The sequence below is a fragment of the Poecile atricapillus genome, chromosome 11 (assembly GCF_030490865.1).
Source record: "Poecile atricapillus isolate bPoeAtr1 chromosome 11, bPoeAtr1.hap1, whole genome shotgun sequence".
Classification (NCBI taxonomy): Eukaryota; Metazoa; Chordata; class Aves; order Passeriformes; family Paridae; genus Poecile; species Poecile atricapillus.
In genome coordinates this window covers 17,389,064-17,416,995 of record NC_081259.1, presented here as the reverse complement: position 1 = coordinate 17,416,995, position 27,932 = coordinate 17,389,064, and the positions used below count along the sequence as shown (strand labels likewise).

The 27,932-nt window shown below is 40.9% G+C and overlaps 1 protein-coding gene across 1 annotated transcript in view; it reads right to left on the bottom strand.

Moving 5' to 3' along the window:
- UBE2Q2 (ubiquitin conjugating enzyme E2 Q2) overlaps window positions 1-26,687 on the bottom strand; it is a 47,226-nt gene extending 20,539 nt beyond the window's left edge. Inside the window, exons 1-4 of the mRNA XM_058846677.1 lie at window positions 26,253-26,687; window positions 10,424-10,528; window positions 3,749-3,853; window positions 2,029-2,085 (exon numbers count right to left, since the gene is read on the bottom strand). Of these exons, the coding sequence (XP_058702660.1) occupies window positions 2,029-2,085; window positions 3,749-3,853; window positions 10,424-10,528; window positions 26,253-26,438 (453 nt within the window). The 5' untranslated portion in view covers window positions 26,439-26,687. The remainder of the gene's footprint in view (window positions 1-2,028; window positions 2,086-3,748; window positions 3,854-10,423; window positions 10,529-26,252) is intronic.
- Between the last annotated feature and the right edge of the window lie 1,245 nt (window positions 26,688-27,932).

Below are 27,932 nucleotides of genomic sequence, written 5' to 3'. Positions count from 1 at the left end.
ATCTTGTTGCAGAGGAGCACTCTGAGCTTCAGACAATTGCCTAAATGTGACTCAAATGCTGGCTGTGGAGAGGAGGGGAAGCACGTGAATACCTTAGCATGAAAAAGGAAGCATTACAGCAGCCACACCAGCAGGCTTTGGTTACACAACTACCAGATATACTCCAGTATGCAGAGCTCTGCCACACCTGGGTGCTAGGGGAATAAGGTGTGGTGATTGGCTCATGCAAACGTGGAGGAGTTATTAAATATGGTAGGAAGAAGTTTTGTTAAGGTTTGTGGTTCTTTTGACATGTACTTTTGTGGTTCCAATTTGGTGTTGAATGCTTTCTGTTCTCCCCTCAATGCTCTCCTCTCCCTTTTGTGGTTACTGCCTGGCAGCTCTGGTCAAAGGGCTGTCAAAGCATGGAGGAGGAGGATGGACACTTGCCCCTTGCAAGAGGTGGCAGGGAGTGGGGGACACTGAGTGCTGGGAGGCTTGGCAGGCCAACATCTCACCACCAGGCAAGAGGTGAGAGGGGCCCCACCAATAAAAGGCACGGAGCACTGACTGACAGACCTTGGGAGGAGCCAAATCTATATATATATATGGGCAAAGCCATGGACTGTGAGAGGCGCTGGAAAGACATAAGGACTGCTCAGGAGTATTAATGAGGGTGAGGCAGACATGAGTGTATAAAAGGCAGTGACACCATTTTGTGGGTGAGCCTCTGGTGAGCAGGAGTTTCACTACACTCCCAGCGCTGCCCTCCGCCTTTGCTTTGTAATTTTAACATTCTAATTAAATTTTATTTACTCATTCCTGCCCGGGGTCTGAGTCGTTTATAACATGGGGCTGCTCTCTATGCACTGTCTGTTTGAATGGCAGGAAAACTCAAATTTAAGCATGCTCTATGTAACAAGAAACACACCTGGTACATTTGATAACAGTTTCCTTCAGCTGTAACAGACTTTAGACTGAGTATTCTTCAAAATGCTCATGTTTCTCCAATGACAGAGCCAAGGAATTGTACACTGCTTCTGCATTTAGAACTGGAACTAAATTACAGGTTGCAGATATCACTGCCACACAGAATGCACCCTGACAGCTGATAAATAAAGGGAGACCATTTCTTTTTTGTACAAAGTTACCCAAACAATGCAAAAGGTTACTCTAGCAGTCTGCAAGCAACCAGAGCCTTGCAGCAGCAGGATATGGGACACATCTTTGCAGAAACACCTGCTCCAGCAAACACAGTCTGGATCAAGCTAGATATGGTGTAAGAAAGGCTGCTTCAAATTAATTTAAGAATTTGGTAACATTTAGATCTTTTCTACAGGAAGATCATTTATTCAGAGAGAGTTGTTCATTCTTTCTACACCTTCATTAAAAAAACCTAAATCTGAAGTAGTCAGAACAGTTCTACTATAATAAGGCAACCTATGGTGGTGTAGAAAGCAAGCACCTTGGAGCTATTCTAACATGTAGCAGAAACAAGCAAAAAGGGTGATTCTTACAACTAAAAAGCTCATTAAAGAGAGCACCATGTTGCCAGACATGGACATAAAAATTTCATGTGTCTGTTTTGATGTCCTTCCATTTCTTTCAATTTATTACAGTCAAAACCTAGCTCACCCATGTAATGAATCAGCAAACGGATTTACTCTTAGCCAGTCTGCTTCAATTTGGGAGGCACTTCCAACTGTATCAGAGCCAGTTCACATGCTGCTTGAAATAGGAGTTAACAATGCAAAAACTTACTGATTTGGCACACAATGTTATGTATTGTTTGACTAAAGCACAAACAGATGTCCAATTCTCTGTATCCAACCTCACAGCTGAGATCTAGGTTTAAGAAGAAAATTTCACTAGTTTTCTGGTTGAAGGGAAAGCTGACATTCAGGTAAACATCCAAATTTTAATTATCTTTTCTGCTGAACTCCAGGGAAGTCACATTTTACAATAATGGTTTAATTATTAGCCAGAAATCGCAGAGCAAAATGCCAAAATTCTACTAGATTAGGACAACAATCTCATATATAGACATACTTCACCCATATCTTCTTCTTCCTCCTCCTCTGATGTAACTTCTTCTGTTGTTCCATTCTGCAATACAAAAATGAAGGTTCTGCATAAATTCTGTATATGCTTCTTGCCTTCAAAATCAGCAAGTCTACTCTCAAAGAGAAGCAGTAAATGCAAAAGTTACACGTTAAACTTCAGTCCTTTGCAGATAAGGGTAAGATGCATAAAGACGCTTTCCTGGAGTACAACAGTGAAGAGAGTTTTGCATGAAGCAAAAATAAATAGAATGTCTCAATTAATTCCAACTAGGTTGTAAGTAGAAACCTTAGATTCAGATAAGAAACATCCTATTCTGATATTTGTCACTGAGACAGTGACAAATGCAACAAACACACCAAGTGGGCTACAACCCACGATCCCTTAACTGTGAAATCAGATCATGGCTCTGACTAGGATCTATCTACATGCTACACTCCTAGAAAGAAAAAACACAATGAACTTGAGACCTCTAGAACTTAATGGATTTTTTTCTCACTACCTAGAACTTGCATGCAGCCACTACTATTGTCATGTAGTCATTGCTATTAGACTATTTGAGGAAATATCAAAGCAATACATTGACTTCACTTTCATGACTTTCAGGATACCACTCCTAGCTCACAAAGTCCGAGCTGCACAAATTCTCAGGAGGATTCTGATATGCTTGTCCTCTGTTCACTCTTCCTTTGGCAAAGAAGGAATAACACCACCCTAGACAACATATGTGACCACATCAATCTTTGGTCAGAGTTACTAAGGCCCCTCTTATTTAACTTAAAACTGACATTCTGGCTAAGAAACCTACCTTGAGTTTGTTTTTGAGTTCCACAGCACATGTGAGACTCTTCACAAAGTTACACCCTAACAGCACAGCTCATTGCCTTACAGCTGCACTGCTGAGTGGCTGGCTCTGAGAAAAGACCTACCTGTAGGATTACAATTTGGCACGTGGCCAAAAATTAAGCAAGTTGTCATTACTATAGTACTGTCACCACAGGAAAGCCAACTGTTTCTCTACAGAAATATTTATATATATATATACAGCAGTATAAAATACTCTATAGGAGTATTTCAGCAATTGTGTCATCTTAATGTATACAAGCAAAAGAAGATCCTACAATCTTACTAAAAATACAAAAAAAGAACAGTTACTGTCAGTTACCAGTTCTGTTTTCAGCACAATACAAAGCACACTGGTTAAGAAGAACACCTCACAGGCCTTCAAAATTCTTAATTTTTCAAGTGCACAAGAAGTAAGCATCCCTACCCAAAGTAACGTATGGCCTTGATATCCCATGTCTCTGCAAGGGATTGAAGAAGGAAAACAACACTAGTTCATCCAGGTGCACACTGTGAAACACATACTCTTCAACAAAGAGCCAGATATTTCAGAAAAAGTAAGTTCGGGAAGCACTCCAAGTACACAGAGATTGGCTTTAGTGTTTAGGAGGGAATTAAACTTGACAGCAGTGGTATCACATACACACCTTTCAGTGATACTTCAAAGGGAATTGTGTAATATTATCACACCATTATTAAATGGATTTTGCAAACAAAATTCAGATTGAAGACACCATAATGCAAAAGGGCATCATATCAGTTCTGGTTTACACAAGGTTTAATCATTCCCATTATCTTGCTTCTTGGAGTTAAAAAAACAATGCCTTCATTGGCATAAGAAGGTGCACATAGCTTTTAAGTTTACCTGTCCAGCTGGCAATGGCTGATCTAACATTTCAACATCTGGATGCTGAGGAAGATTATATAATCTGCAGAGGTCACATATTAATCGCTTCAGCTGCTGAAGAAGCTATAAAAAACAAGAAAACATAGATATGTTTATTTAAACCAAAGCACAGAGATATATTCTGAATTTTCTTCACACATTGATAATGAACTTAAGTGTACAGCATTTGAACCTGCTCAGGCTGGAATAAAATTTCCTCCGTAATATTTGTAGTAAAGTCCTCACATTAGAAGCTCAAGGACGTGGCAAGTTAATGATGACTCTCATTCATCTTCCTACGTCTAAGAAGAAAGCCATGAGCAGAAAAATAATTTGCCCTGACAGTATCATCCATTCCAAATACAGGTGTCTGAGCTACACAACACTATGGAATAAGCAAATGGTCACATTCCATGAGACAAAATGGTCCATTCCCATTTCCCAGCTTAAATAACCACATCTTCAAAAAACTTGCCAAGGAGGAACAGTGTTTTGGAAGGAACAGCATGGAAAACAGAGGTTTTCCATATCCTGAATTCTTTTACAGGGCACACCAGCCAGGCAGTAGAAGCAAGACAAACCCTGTCAAAGTCCCAGGAGCCAGGCAGGCTTTGAACTGCAGCCCAGGCACTCTGCTTGCTGTATCTTGTGTCAGGGTGAGGCACAACCAGTTACTATCTATGACTTGTGTTTCCAACCTGCAGCATTCCATTGATTGTGCTCTGTTAACTGCAAACTATGCAACACCTCACACTTACTAATGCAGCCAGGAAAAAAAATATACTTCTGCAGAAACAAATGTTAAGTTTGGTCTTTGATCACCACACTAATTAAGTTGATTTCTACAGCTGCTCATTTTCTCTAGGAGGCAACTCAGATTCATACTTAAGGCCAAGACATGAAAGACTATACTACTGCATTTCCTAACTTTCCAAGGTCTTTGCACAGCTATGTCAGGAAAAGAAAAAAAGGACTGCAAAATCCATTTGTAGAAGGGTCAACACCTTATTATTTTCAAAATAATACCCTAGATGAAGCTTGCAGAAATTATACATCCATTTAAGGACTTTTCTTTCAGATACCAAAGAGAATTTGTCTTGCCAATTGTTGAAGGCAGCGTGCAAGACAGTCATTCTGCACACACACTTCAAAATACACATCTAAAACCTTGCTATTGGCCAGTTTAAATGCTCTCACCTTACCCCACTGGAAGTGAAAAATTCAGTCTTTCCAGGGTTAAGAGCTCATTTCCAAACCCAAATCACTAACAGTGATAGGCAAATGTTGCCCTTATGCTATCTGAAAGCTTCAGTGCTTTTCCCTTCTACAGCAGAATTCCACATTGTGTTTCATAGGAATGCTATTTATCCAAGGCCATGAACTGAGATACCAGCCTGCATTACAACACTATCACACCATGTCTGCTGTTTCTGCATCATTCACGAGAGTCAACCCAACCCAAAAATAAAGCAGATAATCAACCTAACTTAAAAATAAAGCTGATATCACCAGAAGGACTGGGACACCAGCACCACATTTCTTAGGAATATATACATGAGACATGATAGGGTTTTCGCCAAAACCTTCTGTTCAGTGACAATCACATTTCTAATCAGCATTAAGACTCTACACTTCTTTGAAGCTTCCTGGGTACCTGGAACATCAGGAAATCTTTCAGCAGACAGGAATCAGGTTAATCAATCAAAAAGCTAGTTGCCAGATAGAATCAGAAGTCTTAGAACTATTATTTTCAGTATGTGCAAGATGCTTAAAGTTGCACTGCTACACATTTTGTTGATAAACTTTTTCTCTGCGTGAACATGGCCTCTTGGAGAGCTGGAGCACGAACCATACAATCCTAGGAGCTGTAATTCTTCTCACAGAGGCAATAATTTGTTCACATCTTCTGTGAATCATACAAAAAAAAAATCCAAGCAGTGAGGGAAGACTGCCACCATTGGCATTTGCTGGTCAATTAGCACTGGCCTTGGAAAAGCAGATAAACACAGAATTAGATGTGCCTTGACAGAGAGACAATAAGGGCTGGAGAGTTAAGAACTGCTTGTGGCCCTGATTCCTTCACTCCCTCCCCCTTCCTCCCCACAAAATGTCCTGTCAGCTGAACTGAAATTCAAAAGGGATTTTTGCAGCCAGGACCTAACACACTGTAAGCTTCCCTTACTTCCAAGCACAGCACCACAAGCAAGGAACAGCAGCACCCTCGAAATAACAAGGTGCTGGCACAGCCTGGGCTGAGTTACAGCTGTGCCTGGGGAGGGCCCCCAGCAGCTTTTCACCTTCTCATTTCCACTGCACCACAGATCACACTACTATGTGGCAACTTATCAGCTTTGTGGCAGATCAATTCCTGGTGTGCTTCAGCACACAAGCACCATTTCATCCTGAAGACCTGCTGAGAGCAGGGATCCCCTTCCTTGGCAGGATTCTACATTGCAGGGTCAGCTCAATGCAACTCATACTGCAGTTCATTTTTATAGATCAGCTGCTTATTTAAAATCAGTGTCTACAATTTGCAAAGGTGGTGGCAGAGCAAAAAGCTGATCCTGTCTGTACAACCCTCTCACCCTTCTTCATTATTGCTACATTTTTCCTCCACAGGAATTGATTTAATACCATTGATCTTCCTGCCATGGATCACCATCACTGTTATCCTTTATTCTCTGCTCATCTGTATGAAAAATCACAGGATAATTTCAGCTGAAAGTCATATCTGGAAGACACCTGATTCAGCCCTGTGCTCTAAGCAGGGCCTGGCATGGTTTGGTATGTGTTGGTATGTACATGAACAGACTATCAAAAGGGAGTGCAGATTTCTGTCATGTATTAATAATTTAAATGTATTTCCAGGGTAACTCCACAGGCTTGACTAATGTAAAATGAATGCTTAACACACATTTGGAGGCCACTGAAGAAAAGTGAGCTATCAGTACACCAGTAGTTTCCCTGGAATACAAACTGCCTAAGGCACAAAGTAAACAGCAACTAGAACTCATAACCCACAGGGTAAAGGAGCAATGTGAAGAGCCTGCAGAAGGGAAACCCTCAAGTCACCAAATACAACACATTTATAAATTTCTTATATTTATTATAATTAATATCAAAATAACAAAAATTACACCATTAGAATACACATCCTCTATAATTTTTAATGCTTCAGGAGTTCTGAGAAGTTGGTGGTTCTTTTGGATACCATAATGCTGGTTTACAACACAAGCACCTCTTGGAATTTTGCTTCCTATCTTCATGTCCTGTACATCTGAAAACAGTTTAGAACAATTTTTTCTGAAACCCAGCCTACACTAGGAAGCTTTTCTGATGTATGAAGAGATCTTTCTAATGCAGTAGGAAAGCATTAACAATTTTAGGATACCTTTGAGATTAATATCCTGCTGGTTTTACTATGAAATGCCCCGTTTCCTGATTACCAAGAAAAATGAATTTAAGAAGTACAGTTTAAACATGGAAATAATTATTCTATGTGTCTCTACCTATACCCACAATATCTGTATAAAAATAAATGCATCAATAAGTCTTAGTATACCACTGAGAAAGTGCTGAATAAAGATACAAATGGAAACAGAGGGAAGCAATAATTGTCACTTGGAGTGTGGCCACTACCTGGTTATCAGGTAACAGTGACAGTACCTCACCTGGCCTCCTCCACACTCAGCAGTTTCAAAATAAAGCAAAGTTGATTCCTGCATTTTGTCTCTGTGACTCCCAGTGCAGAAATAGGTGCTGCCACACAGAGTTTGCAAGAGACAACGATCTTCCCTGAAATGCCTCCATGTGGGACTAATCTATAATATTAACACAGAAGCAGAGTACTTCAAGACAGCAGTTTGAAGCTGTAAACATACTTATGCCAGGAATTGTGTATTAACTTTTGATATCTTCCAGGCAAGTTTAAGGTTGAGAGTGTAAGAATTAAAGCTGACACTCTCAATTTAAGCACATTTCCCTATTCTCTTCAAAAAGCAAACCTCCAAAATTGTGTAGAGCTATATTTAACATTTCATGAAATGACATTTGAGGCTTCAGACTTGCATCATGTAACTTCCATAATATTAAACAGAACAAGGGAATCACAGTAAGATCTCTCTTTTGCATAGCACAGCCACTAGAAGGCAGATGGCAGCTTCATACTTAGGAAGTCTAAAGTTTGGCTGATTTTTCAGAAGGAAATTCAGGAGACACTAGGGGCTAAAAGAACTCTGTAGCCTCATCTACTGACTGAAACTTGTCCAAAATTGGCAACCAAGCAGCTAAGCTGTCCAAACCTGATGATATCCATGCTGATCACATTCTTAATAACCTTTCAACATTTTCAGTGTTTTGACAAGTTTTCATAGCAAAAGCAGCATGGCTGGTGCAAGGTAACTAACACAGTTTCAGATCCACAGAAAATTTTTCCAGGAAATACATGTATGATTTCAACATCATAAACCAGTTTTTGTTTTACCATGTCAAACAACGAGGCTTCCACAGGTTAAACATTTATGCCTGAAGAGCATGTTCTTCAGTTTCCCAACAGCTGACACCTGTCCCATGTTACAAAGCAGGTAGAAAGGGCAGTGGAATACCAAAGGCTAAACCAGGGTACATGTGCTAGCACTGCTTTTAGCACAGCTGAGCTCCTGGAAGAGTCAAATGCCTTTTCCCATTCAAAGTTTGACTGCTCCAGTAACCTTGAGTTTAGAGCAGTATGGCACTGATGATCTTTTCACCTGCAGTAAATTAAAAGAAAGCTAATTTGAAACATTCTAGATTATTCTAAATTAAACAAAGTGAATTTTTATGAGACTGTGATAAATTAGAAGCATTTGGATTTTTTATCCCTTCCTACTCTGCTGCAAAAGTCTCTGTGTGAGCTGCTCCATGCCATTGAAAGGGAGAGTGTCCCATGGGGAAGAATTATAGGGGAAAAAAAAAAAAAACCAATTAAGAAGTTTCAAGTCATGTCTTTTGAGCAAAAAAAGCAGTCAGATTTTGTACTGCAAGTATTTGTCTCCTCAGCCACTCCCATCTGCCTTCACCTTGGCATAGCACGATGCAGGGTGGATTCCTGAGAAACCAATGGGCCATCACAGCTGTCTATTACATCAACTCATCAGCTTTTACATGGGCAAGTACAATCTTGATAACAGAAGCTGTTTTCTTACCAGCTACATAAGCAGTCTGTGTGCATATGCAACTCAGCACAGCAAGTCCCATGCATGTACACAACAAAGCTTTCCAGCCTCTTGCAGGCAACTGCACACAGGAAATATCTTGTCCAGAACCTTTAGGCTGAATATCAAGCCACACCAGCTTCAAGCTACACAATCTTCTGCTAAGTGTCTTAAAGCAAAAAGCTCATTTGGCCAGATTGTCTGCTACTGCCCTTTTCTGTGTCTTTCCAGACAAAGACTAAGATGTATAATACTCTTCTGAATGTAGTTCAGACTAAATTTTAGACTGAAATAGAAAATACAGATATGTTCATCTTGCACAGTCAAATCCAGCAAAATTCATGAAAACACTAATGTTCCTCTACAATTGTTTTTAATTATGGCAAGGCCCACAATGACTCACTTTTACTACTTTCCTAATTATTTCTGCTAGAAATCAAATGCATCCTAAACTATCTTCAGAAAGACATTTGTGTATTTTTATTTAAAGCTGGGTATCCTAGATGAACATTATCCCAGTAAACCTAACAAGTAGGTTTTCATAAGAAGGAACATTCCAAATTTTTCCCAAACCAGACAAATACTAAGCACATAATCCATACAATAAGCAGTATTCTGCAGACTGATTTGTTTTGTATGCATCCCATTCATGTTCACCAAAATAAACACAAAATGCTAGTATCATCTGTTAATAAAGATCACCTGAGTTTGTCAGCAGGTTACAATACTCCTTTTTGTGGCACAAACTGCATTTGTACTTAAATTTATTTCCAAGCACTGTTTAAGGACAGTTTCCTACACAGAATAGGAAGTTCATTTTTGTATTCATGTGCCCTTCCCTTGAGCTCCCATTGGTACATGAAAAGGGTATTTAAGTAAGATATAATGCTTGAGTTTTCTGAAATCCAAAGCCATCAGAATCTGTACACAAAGATTTCCTTTAAGTAGCAATTGTCCAAAAAGTCACAACATGGCTAAGGAACATCATGAACCAGAAGCTATCAGGTCAAGTTTCCTTTGAAAGAAGGAAAGAATTCAAGAAACCAAGAATTCTTGGTATTATAGTCATGTTTTGGAGACTATACATTCTCAAGAGTACAAAGTTTTGCCTCTGGAATTGACTTCTGTGCAAAGAAAACTCTACAACACCTGTTTCTTTCAGTAGTTTTAACATTTTTACCCACTCTGCTGTTTCATTATTTTCAGAAAACTTCACACTGTAATTACTGGGGTTGAAACTTTACTTCAATGCTTACTCTCTAGAAGGTATCTTTTCCTTCTTGCCTCAAATCTTCTGGATTACTTTCAGCTCATAAATTTTTTTGGAAGAGAAACTTGTGTTTACAAAATCCCCCAATAACCCTAAAACTGAACTAGTTGACCTATACTTGTTAATGTGACAAAGTCAAGTAAACACACAAGGCCAAGTAAATGCCCAAAATAACCAAAATACTTCACTCACCAGAGTATTGCTCTTCTTAATATCTTCTAAACGTTCTAAGACTGAAGTCAGGTTTGGGTCATCTGATTCTACAAACCATATTGGTGATGAAGAGGGGTAAGATTCCTGTTTAAAAAAAAGAAACAACACAAGACCCAACAAATAAACAAAAAATCCCAAAGCTTTTAAAAATCATTTACCCCCAAAATTTCATAACACAGTATTAAAACCACCTTTAATCTTACTCTGTGTCAGGTAACACAGAAGCTTTTAACACCACATTTTAGGCAATGCAAAAGAAACTGAAAGAAATCCATCCAACTTGTTCTTCTAGTATTTCAACTGATTTTTGTCTTTCTCAGATGATGGATATACATAAGCAGTGCTGAAATGTTTAAAACCTTGGGGGCAGGTGGAGCAGGAGGGACAAATTTAAATATATTTAGGTATGGGTGATAATTAGCAAAAAAATGGAACCACAAGTAGTGCAGGTCAAAAAATAAAAGTGATGTTGATTTTTCATAATAACACAGCTGCTTGCATAGAAAAGTTGTGAAAGCAAGCAAACTTGGAGTCTTTAGATTTCCTCCTCAAACAGGATTATTGAAACTCTTCTAGCACCAACCCACAGACAAAAGCAATACAGCTCAAATGTCCTACCTTGAAGGACAGTTTAACTGGCAGATCACAGTGCCAAAATCTGCCACTTTATCTTTGTACCACCAAGGCTCCTAGAGGACATCCCACTGTTGAAGATTTCTCATGCAATACACTGCATCCAGGAAAGCTCATGGCATAATTCCATTCCATCCAGAGAGTCCCACAGCCAGCAGGCACCAGGACACAGCCAGGTGACACCAAATGGGCTCACAGGATTACAAGTGTGCTCCATTTGTTTTTTTGCACAACAAGCCATGGTGTGGGCACGTGGAACCCATGGAAGAGACACAGCTCATGGGTGCCACAGAATGCAGCCCTTCTAAAGGTGCTTGGCAGACCCCTGCTACAGAAAGGTAAACAGAAACCCTTTGGTTCCTGTTCAGATGTTTCAAAAACCAATTTCAATTTTCTCCTCACACAGGTTCGGTGGCATTGTGAGGATGGAAAATACCATGTAGCTTCCAACTCAACAGTAAGTGTCCCTTCATATCATTGATTTTAGTTATTTATTTTAGTTATTTAAGGCATTCTCCACTTCTCACCCTTTCAATTAAATTTTAGTAGCTGAGGACAAATTGCTGAACCTCAGTTTTATCACACAGATATTATCTTTGTATCCCCAGGTCTTACAAAATAATGAGGGAATTTTCATTCATTTCCCTCACTGCTGTTGAAAAGGGAAAAAAAAAATCCATCTTTCTCATTCCAGAGACAATAAATTATGTTTCAATCTTCAAAAGTTAACAGGCAAGGCTTGAAAACTGGAGGAAAATACAAGCATGTCAGAACTGGCTTTTAATAAAGTGTGTTTCCTAACTGACCTATCTGAAGTGCTGAACCCCATAAACAAAGCCATATGACAAAAGAACATCAGCTTTGGCAAAACAGACTGACACCATACTCCACAGAAGTTCTAGATACAGCAGTCTAAAATTCCCATCTTCAGGAAACTGAAGCCTTTGCATAAACTTATTTTTTAACCGGTTCAATCCCCTCAAGTTTACATACAATTTTTTTTCTAAATCACAGCTACAAACTTCTTAAAGAATACATAATATTCCCAGTATCTTTATGAAATGACAAACTGTTCACATCTTTAATTTTCACTTCAAAGCACACAATACACACTATACTATGCTTCACTTGCTCTTTGTATTTCTCAATGGAAACGTTGGTGCAATCTGAAGTCATGGTAGTAGTGTTTCCCCTACTGCTTTTCTCTTCACTTCATGAGCTGCACTGAGAAGTTTGGGTCTCAAGAACAGCTGGGTCAAAGAAGTATTCAGGCAGTGGGGCCACAGTTAGCAGAGATTTCCTTGTGTTGCTCCCCCACAAAGCAGAGACCTTGGAATATCTATTCTTCATTAACTAAGGCCTAACATCTCAAATACCTATCAAAAAAGTCAAGTACTCAGCTTGCCAAGATTTGTGGCTAAGGCAGGCTTACAGGTGTGGTTTAATCACTTTCTTTACACAACACAGTACTTGAGAAGAGTATTTTCTTCTCAGTTTCACTTAATGGATTAACCACTACCTCTGTGGGAGAAACAAGGCTGAATTCTCCATTGCCACTGGGTTTCTAAACTTATTTTTAGGAGTTAATTTCATTAAAGGTACTTCAGGTTTCGTACTGATAACATCTCACTTTTAATAACATGCAACCTACTTGTGAAGTCTTCTGCACTGGTGCAACCTTCTCACCTCAAGCCTTTCCCACTGCACACTGACCTGGATGTGCAGGGGGAACAATAGGAGGGAATCTCTGCTAACCGTGGCCCCACTGCCTGAATACTTCTTTGACCCAGCTGTTCTTGAGACCCAAACTTCTCAGTGCAGCTCATGAAGTGAAGAAAAAGACAGGAAGGGAAACACTACTACCATGACTTTATATTACACCAACATTCTCATCAAGAAATACAAAGAGCAAGCAAAATCCCTTCCAAGATTCACCAAGCCATCTGTTTTTTAAAATCCTCAGACTCAACAGAATAAAAATATTCTCCAGATATAGTCACATTTGGACTGTGCACATATGCACCACTCTGCTAACAGGTATTTTTGGCTTTTTTTTTAAAAATCAAGCATTTTTAAAATTATGTTAGTCCAGACCTCCAAAAATCTAGTAATTGCAAAGACTTATAGAAGACAAGCACCTGCTGGTCCTCTCTTCTAAATCGTATCTGCAATCTGAAGACTGCTTAGAGAGTGGAACTCAACTCTTCCCTGTCTATACTCCTTTTCTCTGACAATTTTATTTCTCCTTTTTCAACCTAAAGAACAGCCCTACAGTAGGACATTCCTCACTGTAACCAGTATCTATTCCAGTCTGGGGGCCTATGTAATTATCACCTCCAAAATATTTGCAGCATGTACATGTACATCAGCCGGGTTCAAGACTGACAGTGCAGATCTGATGATCAAGCAATTCCACTATGAGTTTAAATACATTGCAGTGGCAACTTGAACGTGTTGCTACCCTCCTGCTCTGAGGGACAGTCCTTACTCGTGGTTTACACTCAACTCCATTTTGTGCCCTGAAAACAAACCCTCCTGAAGGTGAGAAAACCTACAAGGACTCAATACTGCCTGGATTATTAGTGTATAGCACCCATGAATGACTGTGTCCTAAAAATTATTAACTATTAAATTTTTAGTCTGATCTAGCTTTTGAAACATGAGTGGGAAGAGTACACTTCTCAGGAAGGCTCTTCTTTAACACTACAAGCATATTTACTCAGCTTTATCAGAAAATATTTCAAGTTTTAGATTTTTGGAATATGACTATTTAATTGCACATTCCAACTTTTTCACAACAGATACTTAATATTAAAATACAAAGTCAAGCTTTCATTTTGTGGCAACACTTAATTTGTCAAACCAATAAATATATTAATTTAATTAAAAAACAAATGCCATTATGTTTCTTTAGATCTGCAAGTAATCCATATTTTTGGAACAGCTGATTTCCACGCGGATATGAGTCACTATATTTTGAAATACAGAATTCACACATGAACTTCAAACGTTCTGAACTTGAGATATAAAAAGGCTCATGAGTTTGTAATAACCACAGCACGCAACTTAGAGCTAAGCTTGTGGTTTGTAAGGTTAAACAACTGAACTTCACGTGAGCTAATTCTGTTGAGAGAATTAAATCAGCTTTTTTTTTTTTCTGTATCTACATGCTATAGAGACAAGAGGTGGATTTGAGCTGTGTCATGTAAGGCTTCTCAAAGACAACATATGAGAGGAACCCTAAAATAGAAGTTACTTTACTATTAATTATCAGTGGCTAAAAAGCCCCATTACTGTGGGCCTTTCACAAGAGAGCTGCCATGCAGTGATTCTGTCTCTGTGATCCCTCTCAGCTGCACAGCTCTCACCACATTCAGTATTGGAGATGTTTTATGTAACTGCTGCATTTTTTGCTGCTCTGCAGCTCATCTGCAGAGGGGGTGCTGTGGGGCACAGCAGTGCCCACTGGCCAGTGGTGACAGCACAGCTCACCCACATGGGGCAGGACAAAGGCAGCATGTTTACAGCAGCACAGATACAATTACAATTCATGGCATCATCACTTCTAGAGACTCTTTGTATCAGCACCAGGACAGACTGGGAGCTTTGTCAAGGCAAATGCTTCTATGACAGAATGCAGCAAAAGAATTTAGCCTGCTAATAAACACACAAAATACAAAGGGAATAAAACCCTGCACTCCTGCCATGGGAACAATTTCAAAACTGATCAAAATCATTTAGGAAAACCACTGTATTAGAATACACACGGGATCTCACTGTTCAGGCATTCCATTACATCCTCTGTAAGAGCTCTTCTTACATTCAACAACTTTGCTAACCAAAGGAAAAAAAAAAAGCAGCAAAATGTGACAGAAGATTCTAGGAACACACACAGTAAGACAGCTTTTCCCAGGCAGGATCTGTCATCTAAGTATATCCTATCTAAGCTTTCTCATCCTTAACAATAAGGCCGGTTCCTTGCAATGTTATATAATCTTTATCCTGCTTTCTAAAGCTACAGTGACACAATTTTGATGTAAGAGACTTTTAAACAAGACATTTCTAAATTACTACAATACTGTTAGAATTGTGATGTTGCTAAATCAAAACATCTCACTCTTAACATTACCTGCAGTTTGCTACAATGCAAAAGAATAATCATCTCTCCTTGTACACAACTGAGCCATTTTCTCACAGCTAAATGGTAGGAAAACATTTAAACACATGGCTACTGCATTATGATTTAAAAATACAATGACAAAGTGACAGTTCTTAATTTTCTTTAATTTCCTGATCATACTAGATGGAAAAAAGTGTGGGGGTGGTTTCTTTTAAAAATCCTTAGCATACTGTCTGAACAAATTTAAACCATTTTTATTTCTTTTTTTTTTTAAGTTTTCACAAAATCCCCATCATAGACAGAACCTAGTTCTATACTTTTTATACCAGATACAACTAAAACTTAGCTAATCTTCCTAACGGTCCTTCTAATATTCATTTTCTCAGTCCCAAAATTTTTCTTCACTCTTTTTTTACAAAAAGCAGAACATCAAATTCCCAGGTTTAAACTAACCAGCTTAGATACTCTGAGAAGGCTGGAAAGAGACCATTCTTGCTCACCCAAATCTTGGTAATGAAGTAAATCCTAATGGAGCAAGACATCTCAGAGGTCCAATATAATCTTCTCAAGGTGAATACACTTGCCTCTATAACATATGCCAAATAATTGATTTCAAATCACAGATGGCATTCCAACTTTGTCCATTTAATTAAACAGGAGAATCAGATCATTATTAAGGTGGCCTTAATAAGGGTCCTATATAAATCCTACATGAACATTCAATAAACACTGAAGAATACTGAAGAATAAACAACAATTAGCTACACTTTAGTACACATTATTTGCAATTGTTAGTCAATCATTCACCACTTATTTTTCCATCTTTCCATCAAGCTGCCTTTAGAAGAAAAAACCCACAAAGTTAATATTAACAAAAATATCAGGATTTAGGCAGATATTCTTAAAGCTAAAGTTTAACTTGGTGACCATAAAACACTAGTACTTACAGCTACTTAAAACAGCATTAGTTGTGATTACACAACTGACAGATTGCTTCCCACTATTAGAGGCCAAATTTTCCAAAGGCAGCTTAAGAAGCAGTGAGCATTTTCTACCACTAGCAGCTCAAGTGCCAGTGAAATCCACAGGCTTAAGAACCTTTAAAAGCCAGCAGATTGTCATCTGCCCTCTCAACCAATCCTTTATAACAATTAAGAAAGAAGAAAGCATGAAGAATCAATTTCATTGAAAGTAATCCAAATCAAACTATTTCCCAGAAACCTCCAGTTACTTAAACCCCCCAAATTTTTATTTTCAGTCAGACATCACCATTTGCTGTGCTGTATAGATCAAGTCATTGAACATTACAATACTCTAACATTTGCACTTTTAGATATGAAAAGTTTGTCATTTCTTAAAGACTCTAAGGTGTCAGTGATCCAGAGTTCTAAAAGATAAGAAAAGTGTTTGCAATGGAGAGTTTAAAATGCAATTTAGTATTTCTGGTAGCAAGGAAGCAAAGTGAATTTTAAACATCACTACCAAACAAGAGGTAAACTTTAGCTTGCTTGTCCTCTTGAATTTTAAAACCATATATAACATGTTATTCACTTGCCTGAAGGCAAGCCTGTATAGCTTTGCTTTTTGTCCATCCTCCCTAAAGCCTGACAGGCTCAGTTCAGTGAGAACACTTGTTCACCACAACACCAAGTCCTGCACTTGGTATTCACCAAGTTCAGCTCTCTGAAATACACATCTCTCCCTACAACATACAAAATTACTGCAATTCTACTCTTAAATTTAATGGCTGTATTGACAGCTGTAACCTGTACACAATCCCAGGTGAAGCATCATCCTTTGGTAGGATCTCTGGGATTGCCAGAGCTTAATCATCTTGCACCTTTACAGGAAGAAGGTGAAAGAATCCCCTAATCCTGTCCTATGTCAGTTCTGCTAATACGCTCAGTGCTGCAGAAGCCAATACCTTCAGGAGCGCATTAAATCAACACAACAAGCAGGGTCACAGCTGGCCTCTCCCACACACTCTCTAGGGAAGGAGGCAAGTGTAGCAAAGTACCCTGGTTTAGAATTGTTCATGTTATTAAACACAGCCATGCTAGAAGGGAAGGTCAAAGGTATGTGCCTCATGGAGCAGAAAGACTGTAACAAACCACCACTCTATAGATGCCAGTAAAATTCACTCTGCGACCACAAACAAAACAAAACAAAACTACAGTTCTCTGTACGAACAAGTTCTGACTGGAGAAAACTACCACAAAAGTAACTAAGAGGAAATGTTTGTTGCAAGTGTATAGAACGGTTCTGAGGATCCCTTTTGTTGTCACAAGGCCCTTCTGAGAGCAAAGCCACTGCCCTACTGTCACATCAGGTGTCACAGGCACACCTTCTGACACTGCACCTTCTCCAGCTGCCTTCTGCACAAGGGCACAGGGACCACAGTACAGCTCTGAATCAACTGAAACTTTAGATCATACAACACTTCCTGCAATATACAGATTCAGCAGCTTCTGTAAGTGCCAATCTTCATTGACAACGACCACAGAATGAAGGAATTTCAACAGGGACAGTATTCCAATGGCAATTCATTTATGTACAAATTATTCCAAAATCCAAGCAGTTTGTAATCTGCACCTTCATCTGCACTAATTCATTAGTCCAACCCAAGCCCATAGAATTTCCTTGGAATTATTATGGAATCTTTTAACTACTTAAAATTCTTATACACCCAAGATAGAAAATAATATTTTGAGGAAAAAAAAAAAATCTTGAAAACTAAGTAGCTGCTGCTTTCAAAAAGGCAGATACAAGAGGCCAATAACTTTAAAGTTTGTGGAATAATCTAAGACACTTTAGTGTTTTACTTCCATATCTCTCTGTCCTGGTACACACATCTCCCACTGCGCAAAACATCACTATCTGGTAAGAAGCCAAAGCATCTACAACCAAAGTAGCAAAGGCACAGATCATCACTTCAAATGGTCACAAATATGAATGCAAATGTGGCATTATAATTCTTACATTTCTTGTGGTCAAGTTCTTGAGGCCAGCTGCTCTTCAAATTACTTAATCTATGTGAAATGTCCCAACTGCCAAGTCCCATACATAAAATTATATATAACCCTGGGAAAAACAGGTCTAGCAGATTCTCTTATCAGCTGCCACAACTTCATTCTCTCTCTATACCAAGCAAAAGGCTTGTCCAGTGGAACAAAACTACACAGACTTAAAACATTAATTTGGAGCATCAAAGAACAAAATTTCTCTTTTCTGATAAAACACAGTTACTGTTCATCACTGTGAAGCAGCATTTTACTCATCACATCATAATCCAGCATGTAATCTCTCCACTCAAGGAGATGCACAGAAAGAAACCAAACACTCTTAACATTTTATCCAGACCCAAACTAAAAATCCACCAAATGTTACTGAACTGCTACTCAAACACAACTCAACACTACAGGACTGTATTAACAGCATAGCAAGTAAGTTGTTCTCGAGCATCACGTAGTCTCTGAAAATGTACATTATCGTGAAGAGCCAACCTATGGGAGCTAAGGAACATTGCTTTGCCAATGTTAACAGCAACAAAATAAAGTTAAATATCCTCCACACTCAGAACTGAGTAAAGCACACAGCAGTGCTGAAGACTAAGTGACGTGCTGATTTGGAACATGGCTGTAGACTCAAAACTATGTCCAGGTTTTTATTACAGCACCTCACAGCAGCAGGATCAAGCTATCCTGCTCCTCACACACAAAAACCCACTGTGCACTTGTACCCTCAGCTTGCCAGTTGTCAGAGGCTGGTTGTTTGGGAGCCCTCAGACACACAAGGGGTTCTCTTTAATGCACATATTACACATGCACTCAAGTTGGCAATGCTTTAACTATGAGCAGCTACACACATGGGCTCAAGAGAAAGGTATTTTGCAAATCTGATTCTGCAATAATCTATTTACTACCAGCACAGAATCTGATATGTCCATTCCTGCAGGAAGTCTGGTTACTTGAAACAAATTATCAACTCCTTCTAATTATCAAGAGTTATTACCTACTTCTGCAACTATACAGGCCAGTTATCATCAACAAGAGTGTCACAAAGCTAGAGTAACAAGAAATGATTTCTAGTATGGCTAGAACAGAAAAACTGGTTATAACAAAGTTGTGACATATACCTCCTCTCACCAACTTAAATTCAGAAAGTTTCCTTGCAGACCTGCTCTCACCTTTATCACGTACACAGTTACTCCACAGTATGCAAAGTCTGATATCACCTCTGTTGTCACCCAGAAGATCCAGGCTTCCCCTTCTTCCTCTAACTTCAGGAATTTACATCTGTCAAGTGTTCAAATCACTCAGCATCCCCTTCTATTTGTGCCCTTTCCCCTCTCTGAAAGGAATCTTCCTCTTTTCCACCTTTTTTCTTTGCAAACTTCCTGCACTCCAGACACACCTACAGGTAGAATTTTTATTCTCACCCATGACTGAGAGAGGTCCTGCTGCTCCTTACACCTGAGAGCATTCCAACCATCATTCACCATGCTCCCAAGCTTTTCCCTCACAGTAATGTACACAGCTACCCTGATGCTGCTTAGCCACAGGCCTTCAGATTAGAGCTGGATGGAATCTGCATGTCCCCCACATGCAAAATTTCAGTACCATGGACTTTAACCAGTGTTTACCATTAGAAAGTTAAATAACACAACTGTTACCACAATTATTTCCTACTTCAAAAATTCAAGGAAGTCTGTGGTATATCTTGAACACCACTGCTCAGGAACACTTTGAGGTTTCTTTCCAATGCCACTATACAAGTTCTAACAGAGCTTATGTTCCTGCCTTCCTGAATGCACACTGAAGAAGCAACTGCAAGATCTACAACTGCATTGAATTATTCTGCTCTAAGAGGGCAAAAGATTGAGATCTGAAAGGAGAATACCGTTTATACTAAATCTTCATAAATCATGAGCTGCTCTACAGTACTTAGTACACCAAGATGTCTTGTAAACAAGAGATAAAGAAAAAAAATCCCCACATATAAGGTCATTATTTTCATATCATGCTTAGAGATTACAGCTGGACACAAGACATCAGTGAGACATACAATAACTGGTATGCTTGATCCCACCAGAGATCAACTGAGAATCATTGTGATCATATTAGCTTCAAGTGTGTACTGCATACAGGCAGACTGATTGAAGATTAAGTGCTAAATTGTGTCTTCCTACTATAATCAGTCATTTAATTTCCCAGTTGTCTTCTAGGAGCTGCTGGTGAAAGGTCATTTGTGATTCTCCTATATAACTCGTAGCTGAAGAAACACAATAGAACACATACTAAATCATCAATTGTCAAGTCTCTTAAAAACAGAATATTACCATTTAAAGGAAAGAAAGACCCCAAATACTCCAGCCAAGATTTCAGGCATTTACAACCTTTCAAAACTACATAAAGGCAAACAACCTGACAGTACTGAAAAAAGTCCACACTGAGGCATAACTAAAATAGTAGTCATTTCTGTTAATCAACTTCTACAAACACTTGTTCCTATCAAGACATTTTACCTCCTCTTTCTTTCCTATTAATAATAGTCTTTAAAGAATTGTCTCCATCTCTGCATCTTGCAGTCTCCAGGAAAGAGGCAGATTTTTCAAGTAAACAAACTCCTCACAATTAAGTCTGGTCCAGCTATCACTTAACAACTCAGGCACTCGTGGAGGCCCAGGGTCCTGGTGCCACCCCAGGCACTGCACCCAGGAGAGGTCAGTCCCAAGTGCCACCTAAGGCTCTGCCAGCACTGCTGGATCCAGCAGCTCCCACTCACTGCTGTGACAGGACAGCTGTTTGTGCAGCTAAACCAGAGTGGGAAATAGTCCAGATCAACAAGAACTCAGTAAGAATTTTTACATGCCAGCCAGGACCTTAATGCAGCAAACTCAATTTCAGCCACCTCACAAGGCACATAGCTCTGCTGATCTACAAGAAACAGCACTATTACAGACTGCTCGGGGCACCATCACACCTCATTCTTACTAACAATCGTAATTTTCAATACATGGTGAGGATATCAACAATGCATCAATACACAACACCTCCTGAGCACCTCACAGGAGGGAGGATGTTGAGTAAAAAGAACTTACTTTTTCCTACAAAACTTCTTTAACCATCAAAGTGCACAGAGATATCTTTCAAGGACCACAACAATCCCAGTTCTGAGGTTACTGTATCAACTCACATGAGCAACCCATCAGAAATGAGCACAATTTACTGCAGATTGAGACCTCAACATATGCCAGCTTTTCTATTTGATGCCTACCACTGTGGCTTCCTAGGATATTTTAGGAGCACTTCATACCTTGTAGGGAGGACAGAACCATCTTTTAAAGTCCTGAAGTACTGGTTACAGCCTTTCACACATCACACAACCAGACTGTGGTGTCAGAAAGGTCTTATCTTCCAGACACAAATGATTCTTCCTACTCCTTTTTGCAATATTCTTTTTCCAATTGCAGCTTTGACATAAAAAGATAAATTAATACCCTCACAATTGTTTTAGCAATTTTTTTGTTAGCTTAACTTTGGTTGCTAAATAAAACAATACTAAACCTGGTCAATTTCTATTGCATGTTATGTTTAATAGTAGCTGCATGAGTGCTTTTTCTAAAATCCTCAAGTATATCTAACCCTAGCTAAAAAGTACATATTATCAAGACAAAGCTGTGTATGCTTTTATACAGTCCTGGCATCCATATGCTGTGAGACAAAGGTCTCAAGCTCACTACAGAATGTCCAATAATGTACAAAAAAAATAAATCCATGGTTGGAACTGAATGCCTCATTGATTATGTGGTTAGTTCTGTGTACAAATAAACAATCTTTTAAAGAGGTTACCACCTGTCTAGGTATTAGCTAGGAGCGTGTTCAATATGAAAATCCTATGCCTTTGAAGAACTGCCCCAGGTTCCAATATACTCACTCTGTATATACCCAACTTGTCTAAACCTTCACAGGTAGTATCTTTTCATCCATTCTGGTTTTAAGGGAAAATGAAGTCTTCTCCCATCAATTGCAGTTATCTGCAGGCAGCAACCTTTTCAAGTCTTTTGTAGCAGCTTCTAACCCTGACTTAGCAGCAGGGTATTTGTCAGCAGAAGATGCTTCCTTCCAACAGAGAAGCAGGAGTTTACTGAGTCAGCCACATCACCTGAACAGAATTGCTAAAGTATGAAAGATACCACTGCACATCACAGCCCTGTATCTGTTTAGGGCAAACCTGCTTCCATTTGGAATTGGCACAACCCCCATTCTATCTGCAAGGGTCACTTAAGGATGTAGAATTTCAATAGGAATTTTGTGTATGGGTGGAGAGATATTAATATCCAGCTTCTCACTGAAGAGATGACATAAAAAATACAAAATGTTTTACAGCAATCCAAACTAGTCCTTTTCCTTGAAATAAAAAGGAAAATACTTTGGTGTAGAATAATTCTAACACACCCTTTGCAATACTATGATCTAAGTCTGATAAGGTACCAAAGTGAAACCAGAGACTGTATTGAAGGACACTTACCTAAAAACACTCCTCTAAGTAAGGCCATAGGTTTGATACTATTTCAAAACATGAGGAACAGGACAAGATTTATTGAACTTGATCAACTGGAATAGTGCTGTTAACTAAAAAGGAAACCTGAGAAAAACAGAAAGAAAACTCCAAATGGAGACACTGCTGTTGGCATAACAAAACGGGAATGTGAAGGTACACAGCCTGAACAAGTTCAATAACTACACAGTTCTCAGGAATAAGCAGTAATGTTTCTGACAGGGGTGACTCCACCCTGAAATGTCTCTTGAAATAATCTGATTAACCATGTAAGCTCTAACACAGGTCACTACCAGAAATAGTGAATGACAGACTTGGACTAAGTTTGGCTACCATTTATAAACAGAAGAGCTACCAAATAAAGTAATTCTTGCTTTAATTTCAAGCAGTGGTCAGTGGCACAGGTACAATATCCCTGAGATGCTATAGCCAATATTATAGGTTAATCTATATATTTAATCTATCTATAGTTAATATTTATTTATTAAATCTATAGTTTGTAGAACTTTGATAGTTCTGTATACTACAGAGACAATCAGCAAATCATCTCAGTGAGAAATGCCAGTGGCAGACTTCTCAAACCATCAATTTTAGTCTCAAAAACTTGTGGAGACATACACAGTTCCTAACCATATATGCTCCCTCACTTCTACAGAGGAATATTTCCTCTTCCCTCTAGGCTGGAGAGAAAAAAAGATCTGTTGGGAATATCAGAGCCAACTTAGTTATCAGATCTCTTTTTAGATACTGAAAGCTTCCTTACCTACCAGATGTTTCTCCATCCCGTAACCTCAGCATCTCTACACACTGCTAGACAGCTGTCATTTTATGTAAAATATTGACATATACTAACAGAACCACAAAGGAAAGTGGTGATTGAGTGCTAGGCTTACTCTTCTTCCTTAACAGGATTCTTGAACAGCCAGACACAACCCACTGTATGCTTTTGCTGAGTAAAGGAAATATCCTGGCTGGATCACCATTGTAGGGGTTAAACCGACTAGAAGAAGCAAACAGTGAAAATTGCATATTTGCTCTGCAAATTCAGAACACTAAGACAGTAGCTTCTGATGCAGAGACTCTCCCCAAAAAAACATACTGACCAACAACTTTATAGCCTTACCAGTCTTTGCATGCTACTACTGCTATTTGAAGTTCTAGTTCCCCCAGTAACTGCAGAGCCAATGAAGCAGAGTAAACAAGACTTAGGCTCTTCTAGTTTACACTACTCACAAAAACCCCCCAAAATATCTGAAGGCAATCAGGAGTTAGGCCCAGGAGACTCCATTCAGTGGGAAGGGGGAGAAAAAAAACCAAAACACTTTTGTGACACTTAAGAGTTCTAAAATGTATGTCAAATAACTAGGACACAAACCCAGAGATGAGCTTTCTCTTCTTGGCTCTGTCACTTGCTGCCCATTTGTTTCAAGGGACCCACCTCTACATCACCAGGTTGCCCTATCCCATTTATTTTTAGCAGATGGGGAAAATAACCACCTGCCTCAAAGAGCAAAAAATTAGGCAACATCAGAAAGCACCAAGCTGCTCACAGACAACTGTAAACAGAACTTTCAAGAAAGCAGAAGTCTCAGGTCTGAGGTTTCAAACAGCACTCTTCCTGTTCTTTTTGCAAGTTCATGCACCACAAGTCTAATGGCGTGTGAAAGATCTCCTGAATTTTGGGGCAAGTGACTGTACCAGCAGATTGCAGACACTGTTTCCTCATTAACACAAATATGACAAAAGTGACCCGAGTCGTTTCTTGCTTGCTCAGACACACCTCAGCCAAAGGCCTACAGATAAGGGGGCGCATTTCTTCGCAATAAGAATTACTATTGAAAGTAGTTAAAATGAAAGCAGTCTCAGAAGTAGATAAACACCACAGCACAAATCCTGGGCACAACTACTTCAGGTCTTACTGCTGGCTTACTTGTTAGCTGTGACTTCACAAAGAAGAAATAACCCATCAAATGCAGCTGGCAACTAAGGGTGCACAATCATCATTTTATTGTTTAGAGCAAAATTTATGAAATAGATCACATTTTGTGGAAACAAAAAGCCAGATTTCTCTGCAATGGAACACTGTCTCCTAAATAAAATACTTATAGGAAGTCACACAATCCATCATCTGATGGGTCATGTCTGAATACAAGAACACCAACACATCTTGTTTGTTTTACCATAAACCCCCAGAATCTTATGTATTACAAGTATCCAGTAAAACAAAGACCTGTCCCATGACCACAGAAGGGACTTCTCATAACAGTTAACTGTGAAAACTAGAAGAGCCAACTAACAATTCGCCTTTAATTTAATAAAGTTACTTTAAGGCAAGTGAGAATCTGGTCATGATTATTATTAGACTTGCCTGGTTTGCATAAACATTTTCATCTTTCAGTACTGAAATATTCAACTTATACCATGGTGTTTGAAACTTTCATACGAAGAGCAAAAAAAAAGCAGCAGGCTTTATCTTCCTTACATGCTATTTTCACCCGAAGTTTTTCAATACGCCACTATTCAGTTCAATCTTGAAAAGGCATTTAAATTCACTTATAACTGCAACCAGCCCAACAAAAATGAACCTCCAGCACTTTTCTGTACATGAGTCGCAGATCCAATATATTCAGATCCTTCGGCAAGTTTAGGCCCTAAACTTCTAAAGAACCAGAGGATTCTTTAGAATGGCATGTTACCATGCCACACAGCACTGAACGTTTTATTCGGCTTCTCTTCCATTCATTTAATGAATATTAAGCCAAAAGAATTTAAGGGGAAAAAAAAAAAAAAGAGAACGCTGAAAGCCCTCGGCAGGCAGGAGACGCTCAGTTCGGACACAGCTGCTCGTACCCCCTGGCAAGTTTAAAAGCACCGTTACGATTAAACGGCCCTTAGGCAGCAGAGCAGGTGCTCCGTGCTACCCCTCCACGACAGAGCCACTGACAAGTTTCCCATGGCTGCGGCCCCCTCGGGCTGCCCCGCGGGAAGGCCGGGCCCGCCCCAGGCCGCGGCCGTGTGGCGCACTCGGTAAAGCGCTGCCCGCCGCCTGCTCCGGGCTCCGCTCACAGCACTACCGCTGTCCCGCGAGCCGCCGCAGGGCCGGGCCGCCTAGCGGGGCCCCTCTGCTTCTCACACCGCCACCCCGGGGCTCTGTGCCCGCTGCCCCGGGCCCGGTCGCCCTTTGTTCCAGCTCGCGGATCCCGGCCCCGAAGCGGCAGCGGCGGCCCTGGCCCGCGTCCTTCCCCCGTACCCGAGTCCCTGCACAGTCTCCTGTGCAGAGCCGAGTCTCCTGCCGCCGCACAGGAGGAGAGGCCGGGGCCGCCCGCCCCACGTAACTTTTGTTATGGTGGAAGCGGGGAGGGCGCCCGGAGCCCCGGGGGAGCGGTCCCCCCGTGCTGAGTCACCCCGGCGGGGCTGCGCCCCCTCCCCGCGCCCCGCGGACAATGGCGAGGGCGGGCCGTGCCCAGCCCTCCCCGCCCCGCGCGGCCCCCGCACCGTGATGTTGCAGTGGATAGTGAGCGGCGGCGGCGGCTGCGGGCTGGAGCCCGGCGGCGGCGGCAGGAGCACAAACTGGCAGTGGAGCTCGTCCAGCTTCCAGGAGACGATGCGGAAGCGCTCGTGGTCCTTGTCGAAGATCGACTCGAGGAACTTCAGCTCGGCCTTGAGCCCTGACACCGACATCCTGGCCTCATCTCCGGGCCCGGGCCTGTGCTGCCACCGCCTCCCTCCGACTCAGCCGGCCCGACCCTGGCCCCGGCCGCGCCTGCGGGACGGAAGATGGCGGGGCCGGGGCAGCCCCAGCCGGCGGGGCACGGCGGAGCTCCCTTTGTACCGGCCTCCTGTACCCGCTCGCTCGCTTAAAAGGGCAACAGCACAGCCCGCTCCCCTTCCCTTCCTCCCTGGCGGGCCGGGCCAGCCGCGCCAACCGCCCCGCCCTCGCCCTGCCCTCCTTCCGATAGCCCGGCCCCGCGCCTGGGACACGCGCACCGGGGCCGGCCCGCGCCCCGCTCCTCCCCCGGGGCCGCCGCCCGCCCCCGCCGGGTGACCCGCGGCACCTGCAGGCGCTGCCCGCCCGCCGCAGCCCTGCCCGGACACTGCGTCCCGCGGCCCGGCTCGCAGCCCTCCGGTCCCCGCTGCCGAACCGCAGGAACCGCTCACCCGTGCTGCTCCTCCTCTCCCACCTCCCAGCCCTGCGGAACGGTACGGGCTATTGCTTCCTCACCGCACTTCTGTTTTGCTGAGAAAACCTGCAGCTTTGGGTTTGCACTTGTCATCTCAGATTCCTATCAGTCCTTCAGTACTCATCGGGGGTCAGTCGATTTAAGCCAGGAATTCGTGTCCGGACATTTCTGGCCGATCCATACACATAAAATCTGGTGTCAGTCACTGCAAGCTGGAAATCAGCAATACAGAGGCCAAGAAAAATTCTTACTACTCTATTTAAGCTCCCCTATAATTGTTTTATATAAGATTTATCCCCAGAAAAAGCATCACGATGCGTGAAAGCGTTGCTAGTGAAATGAATACTCCCTGCATTCAGAAATCAAGCGGTGCTGCCCCTTCCTGACCCTGGAAATACCATCTCTGCACCTTTATTTATCCCTTCCCATCTTGGTTTTGCATATAGAGAGTTGTCAGTTCCTTGGGCACATGGAGTGGCTCTCACACGACATGAAGTGTGATACAAGCAATGTTGTTGCACCGTATCCTTCATGTTTCCCAAGCAGCTATTAAGTAATGCAGTACACACATAAACCTGGAACAGGGAATTGCCTTTTTTTAAAATTGATACTTTATATAAATCTTTAATTCCAGACAGACTGGCAGTACTTCACAAACCACAAGCTGAATCTTGTCAAGTGGTGAGAACTCTAATCTTGATCCAGAAAAACAGTTAGCACATGCCCAGCTCCAAGCATATGGAAGTCATATTGATTTGTGGGCTTGAAATTCCTATCCTTCCAGCAAAGAGAACTGCTTTGCTACAAAAGGACTCAGGAAGGATTGACACTGGTTAAATACTTTGAATGAAAGGTACCAGAAAGTCCACAGGATTTTTTCAGGCTGTCACTTGAAAGACTCTGATTATACAGTGTGTGCAACTCAGCTCTCCTAGACAGGCTGAACTATTGCTTAGACTGTACAGCCTGCAAAGTGAAGCCAAGGTGGATATAA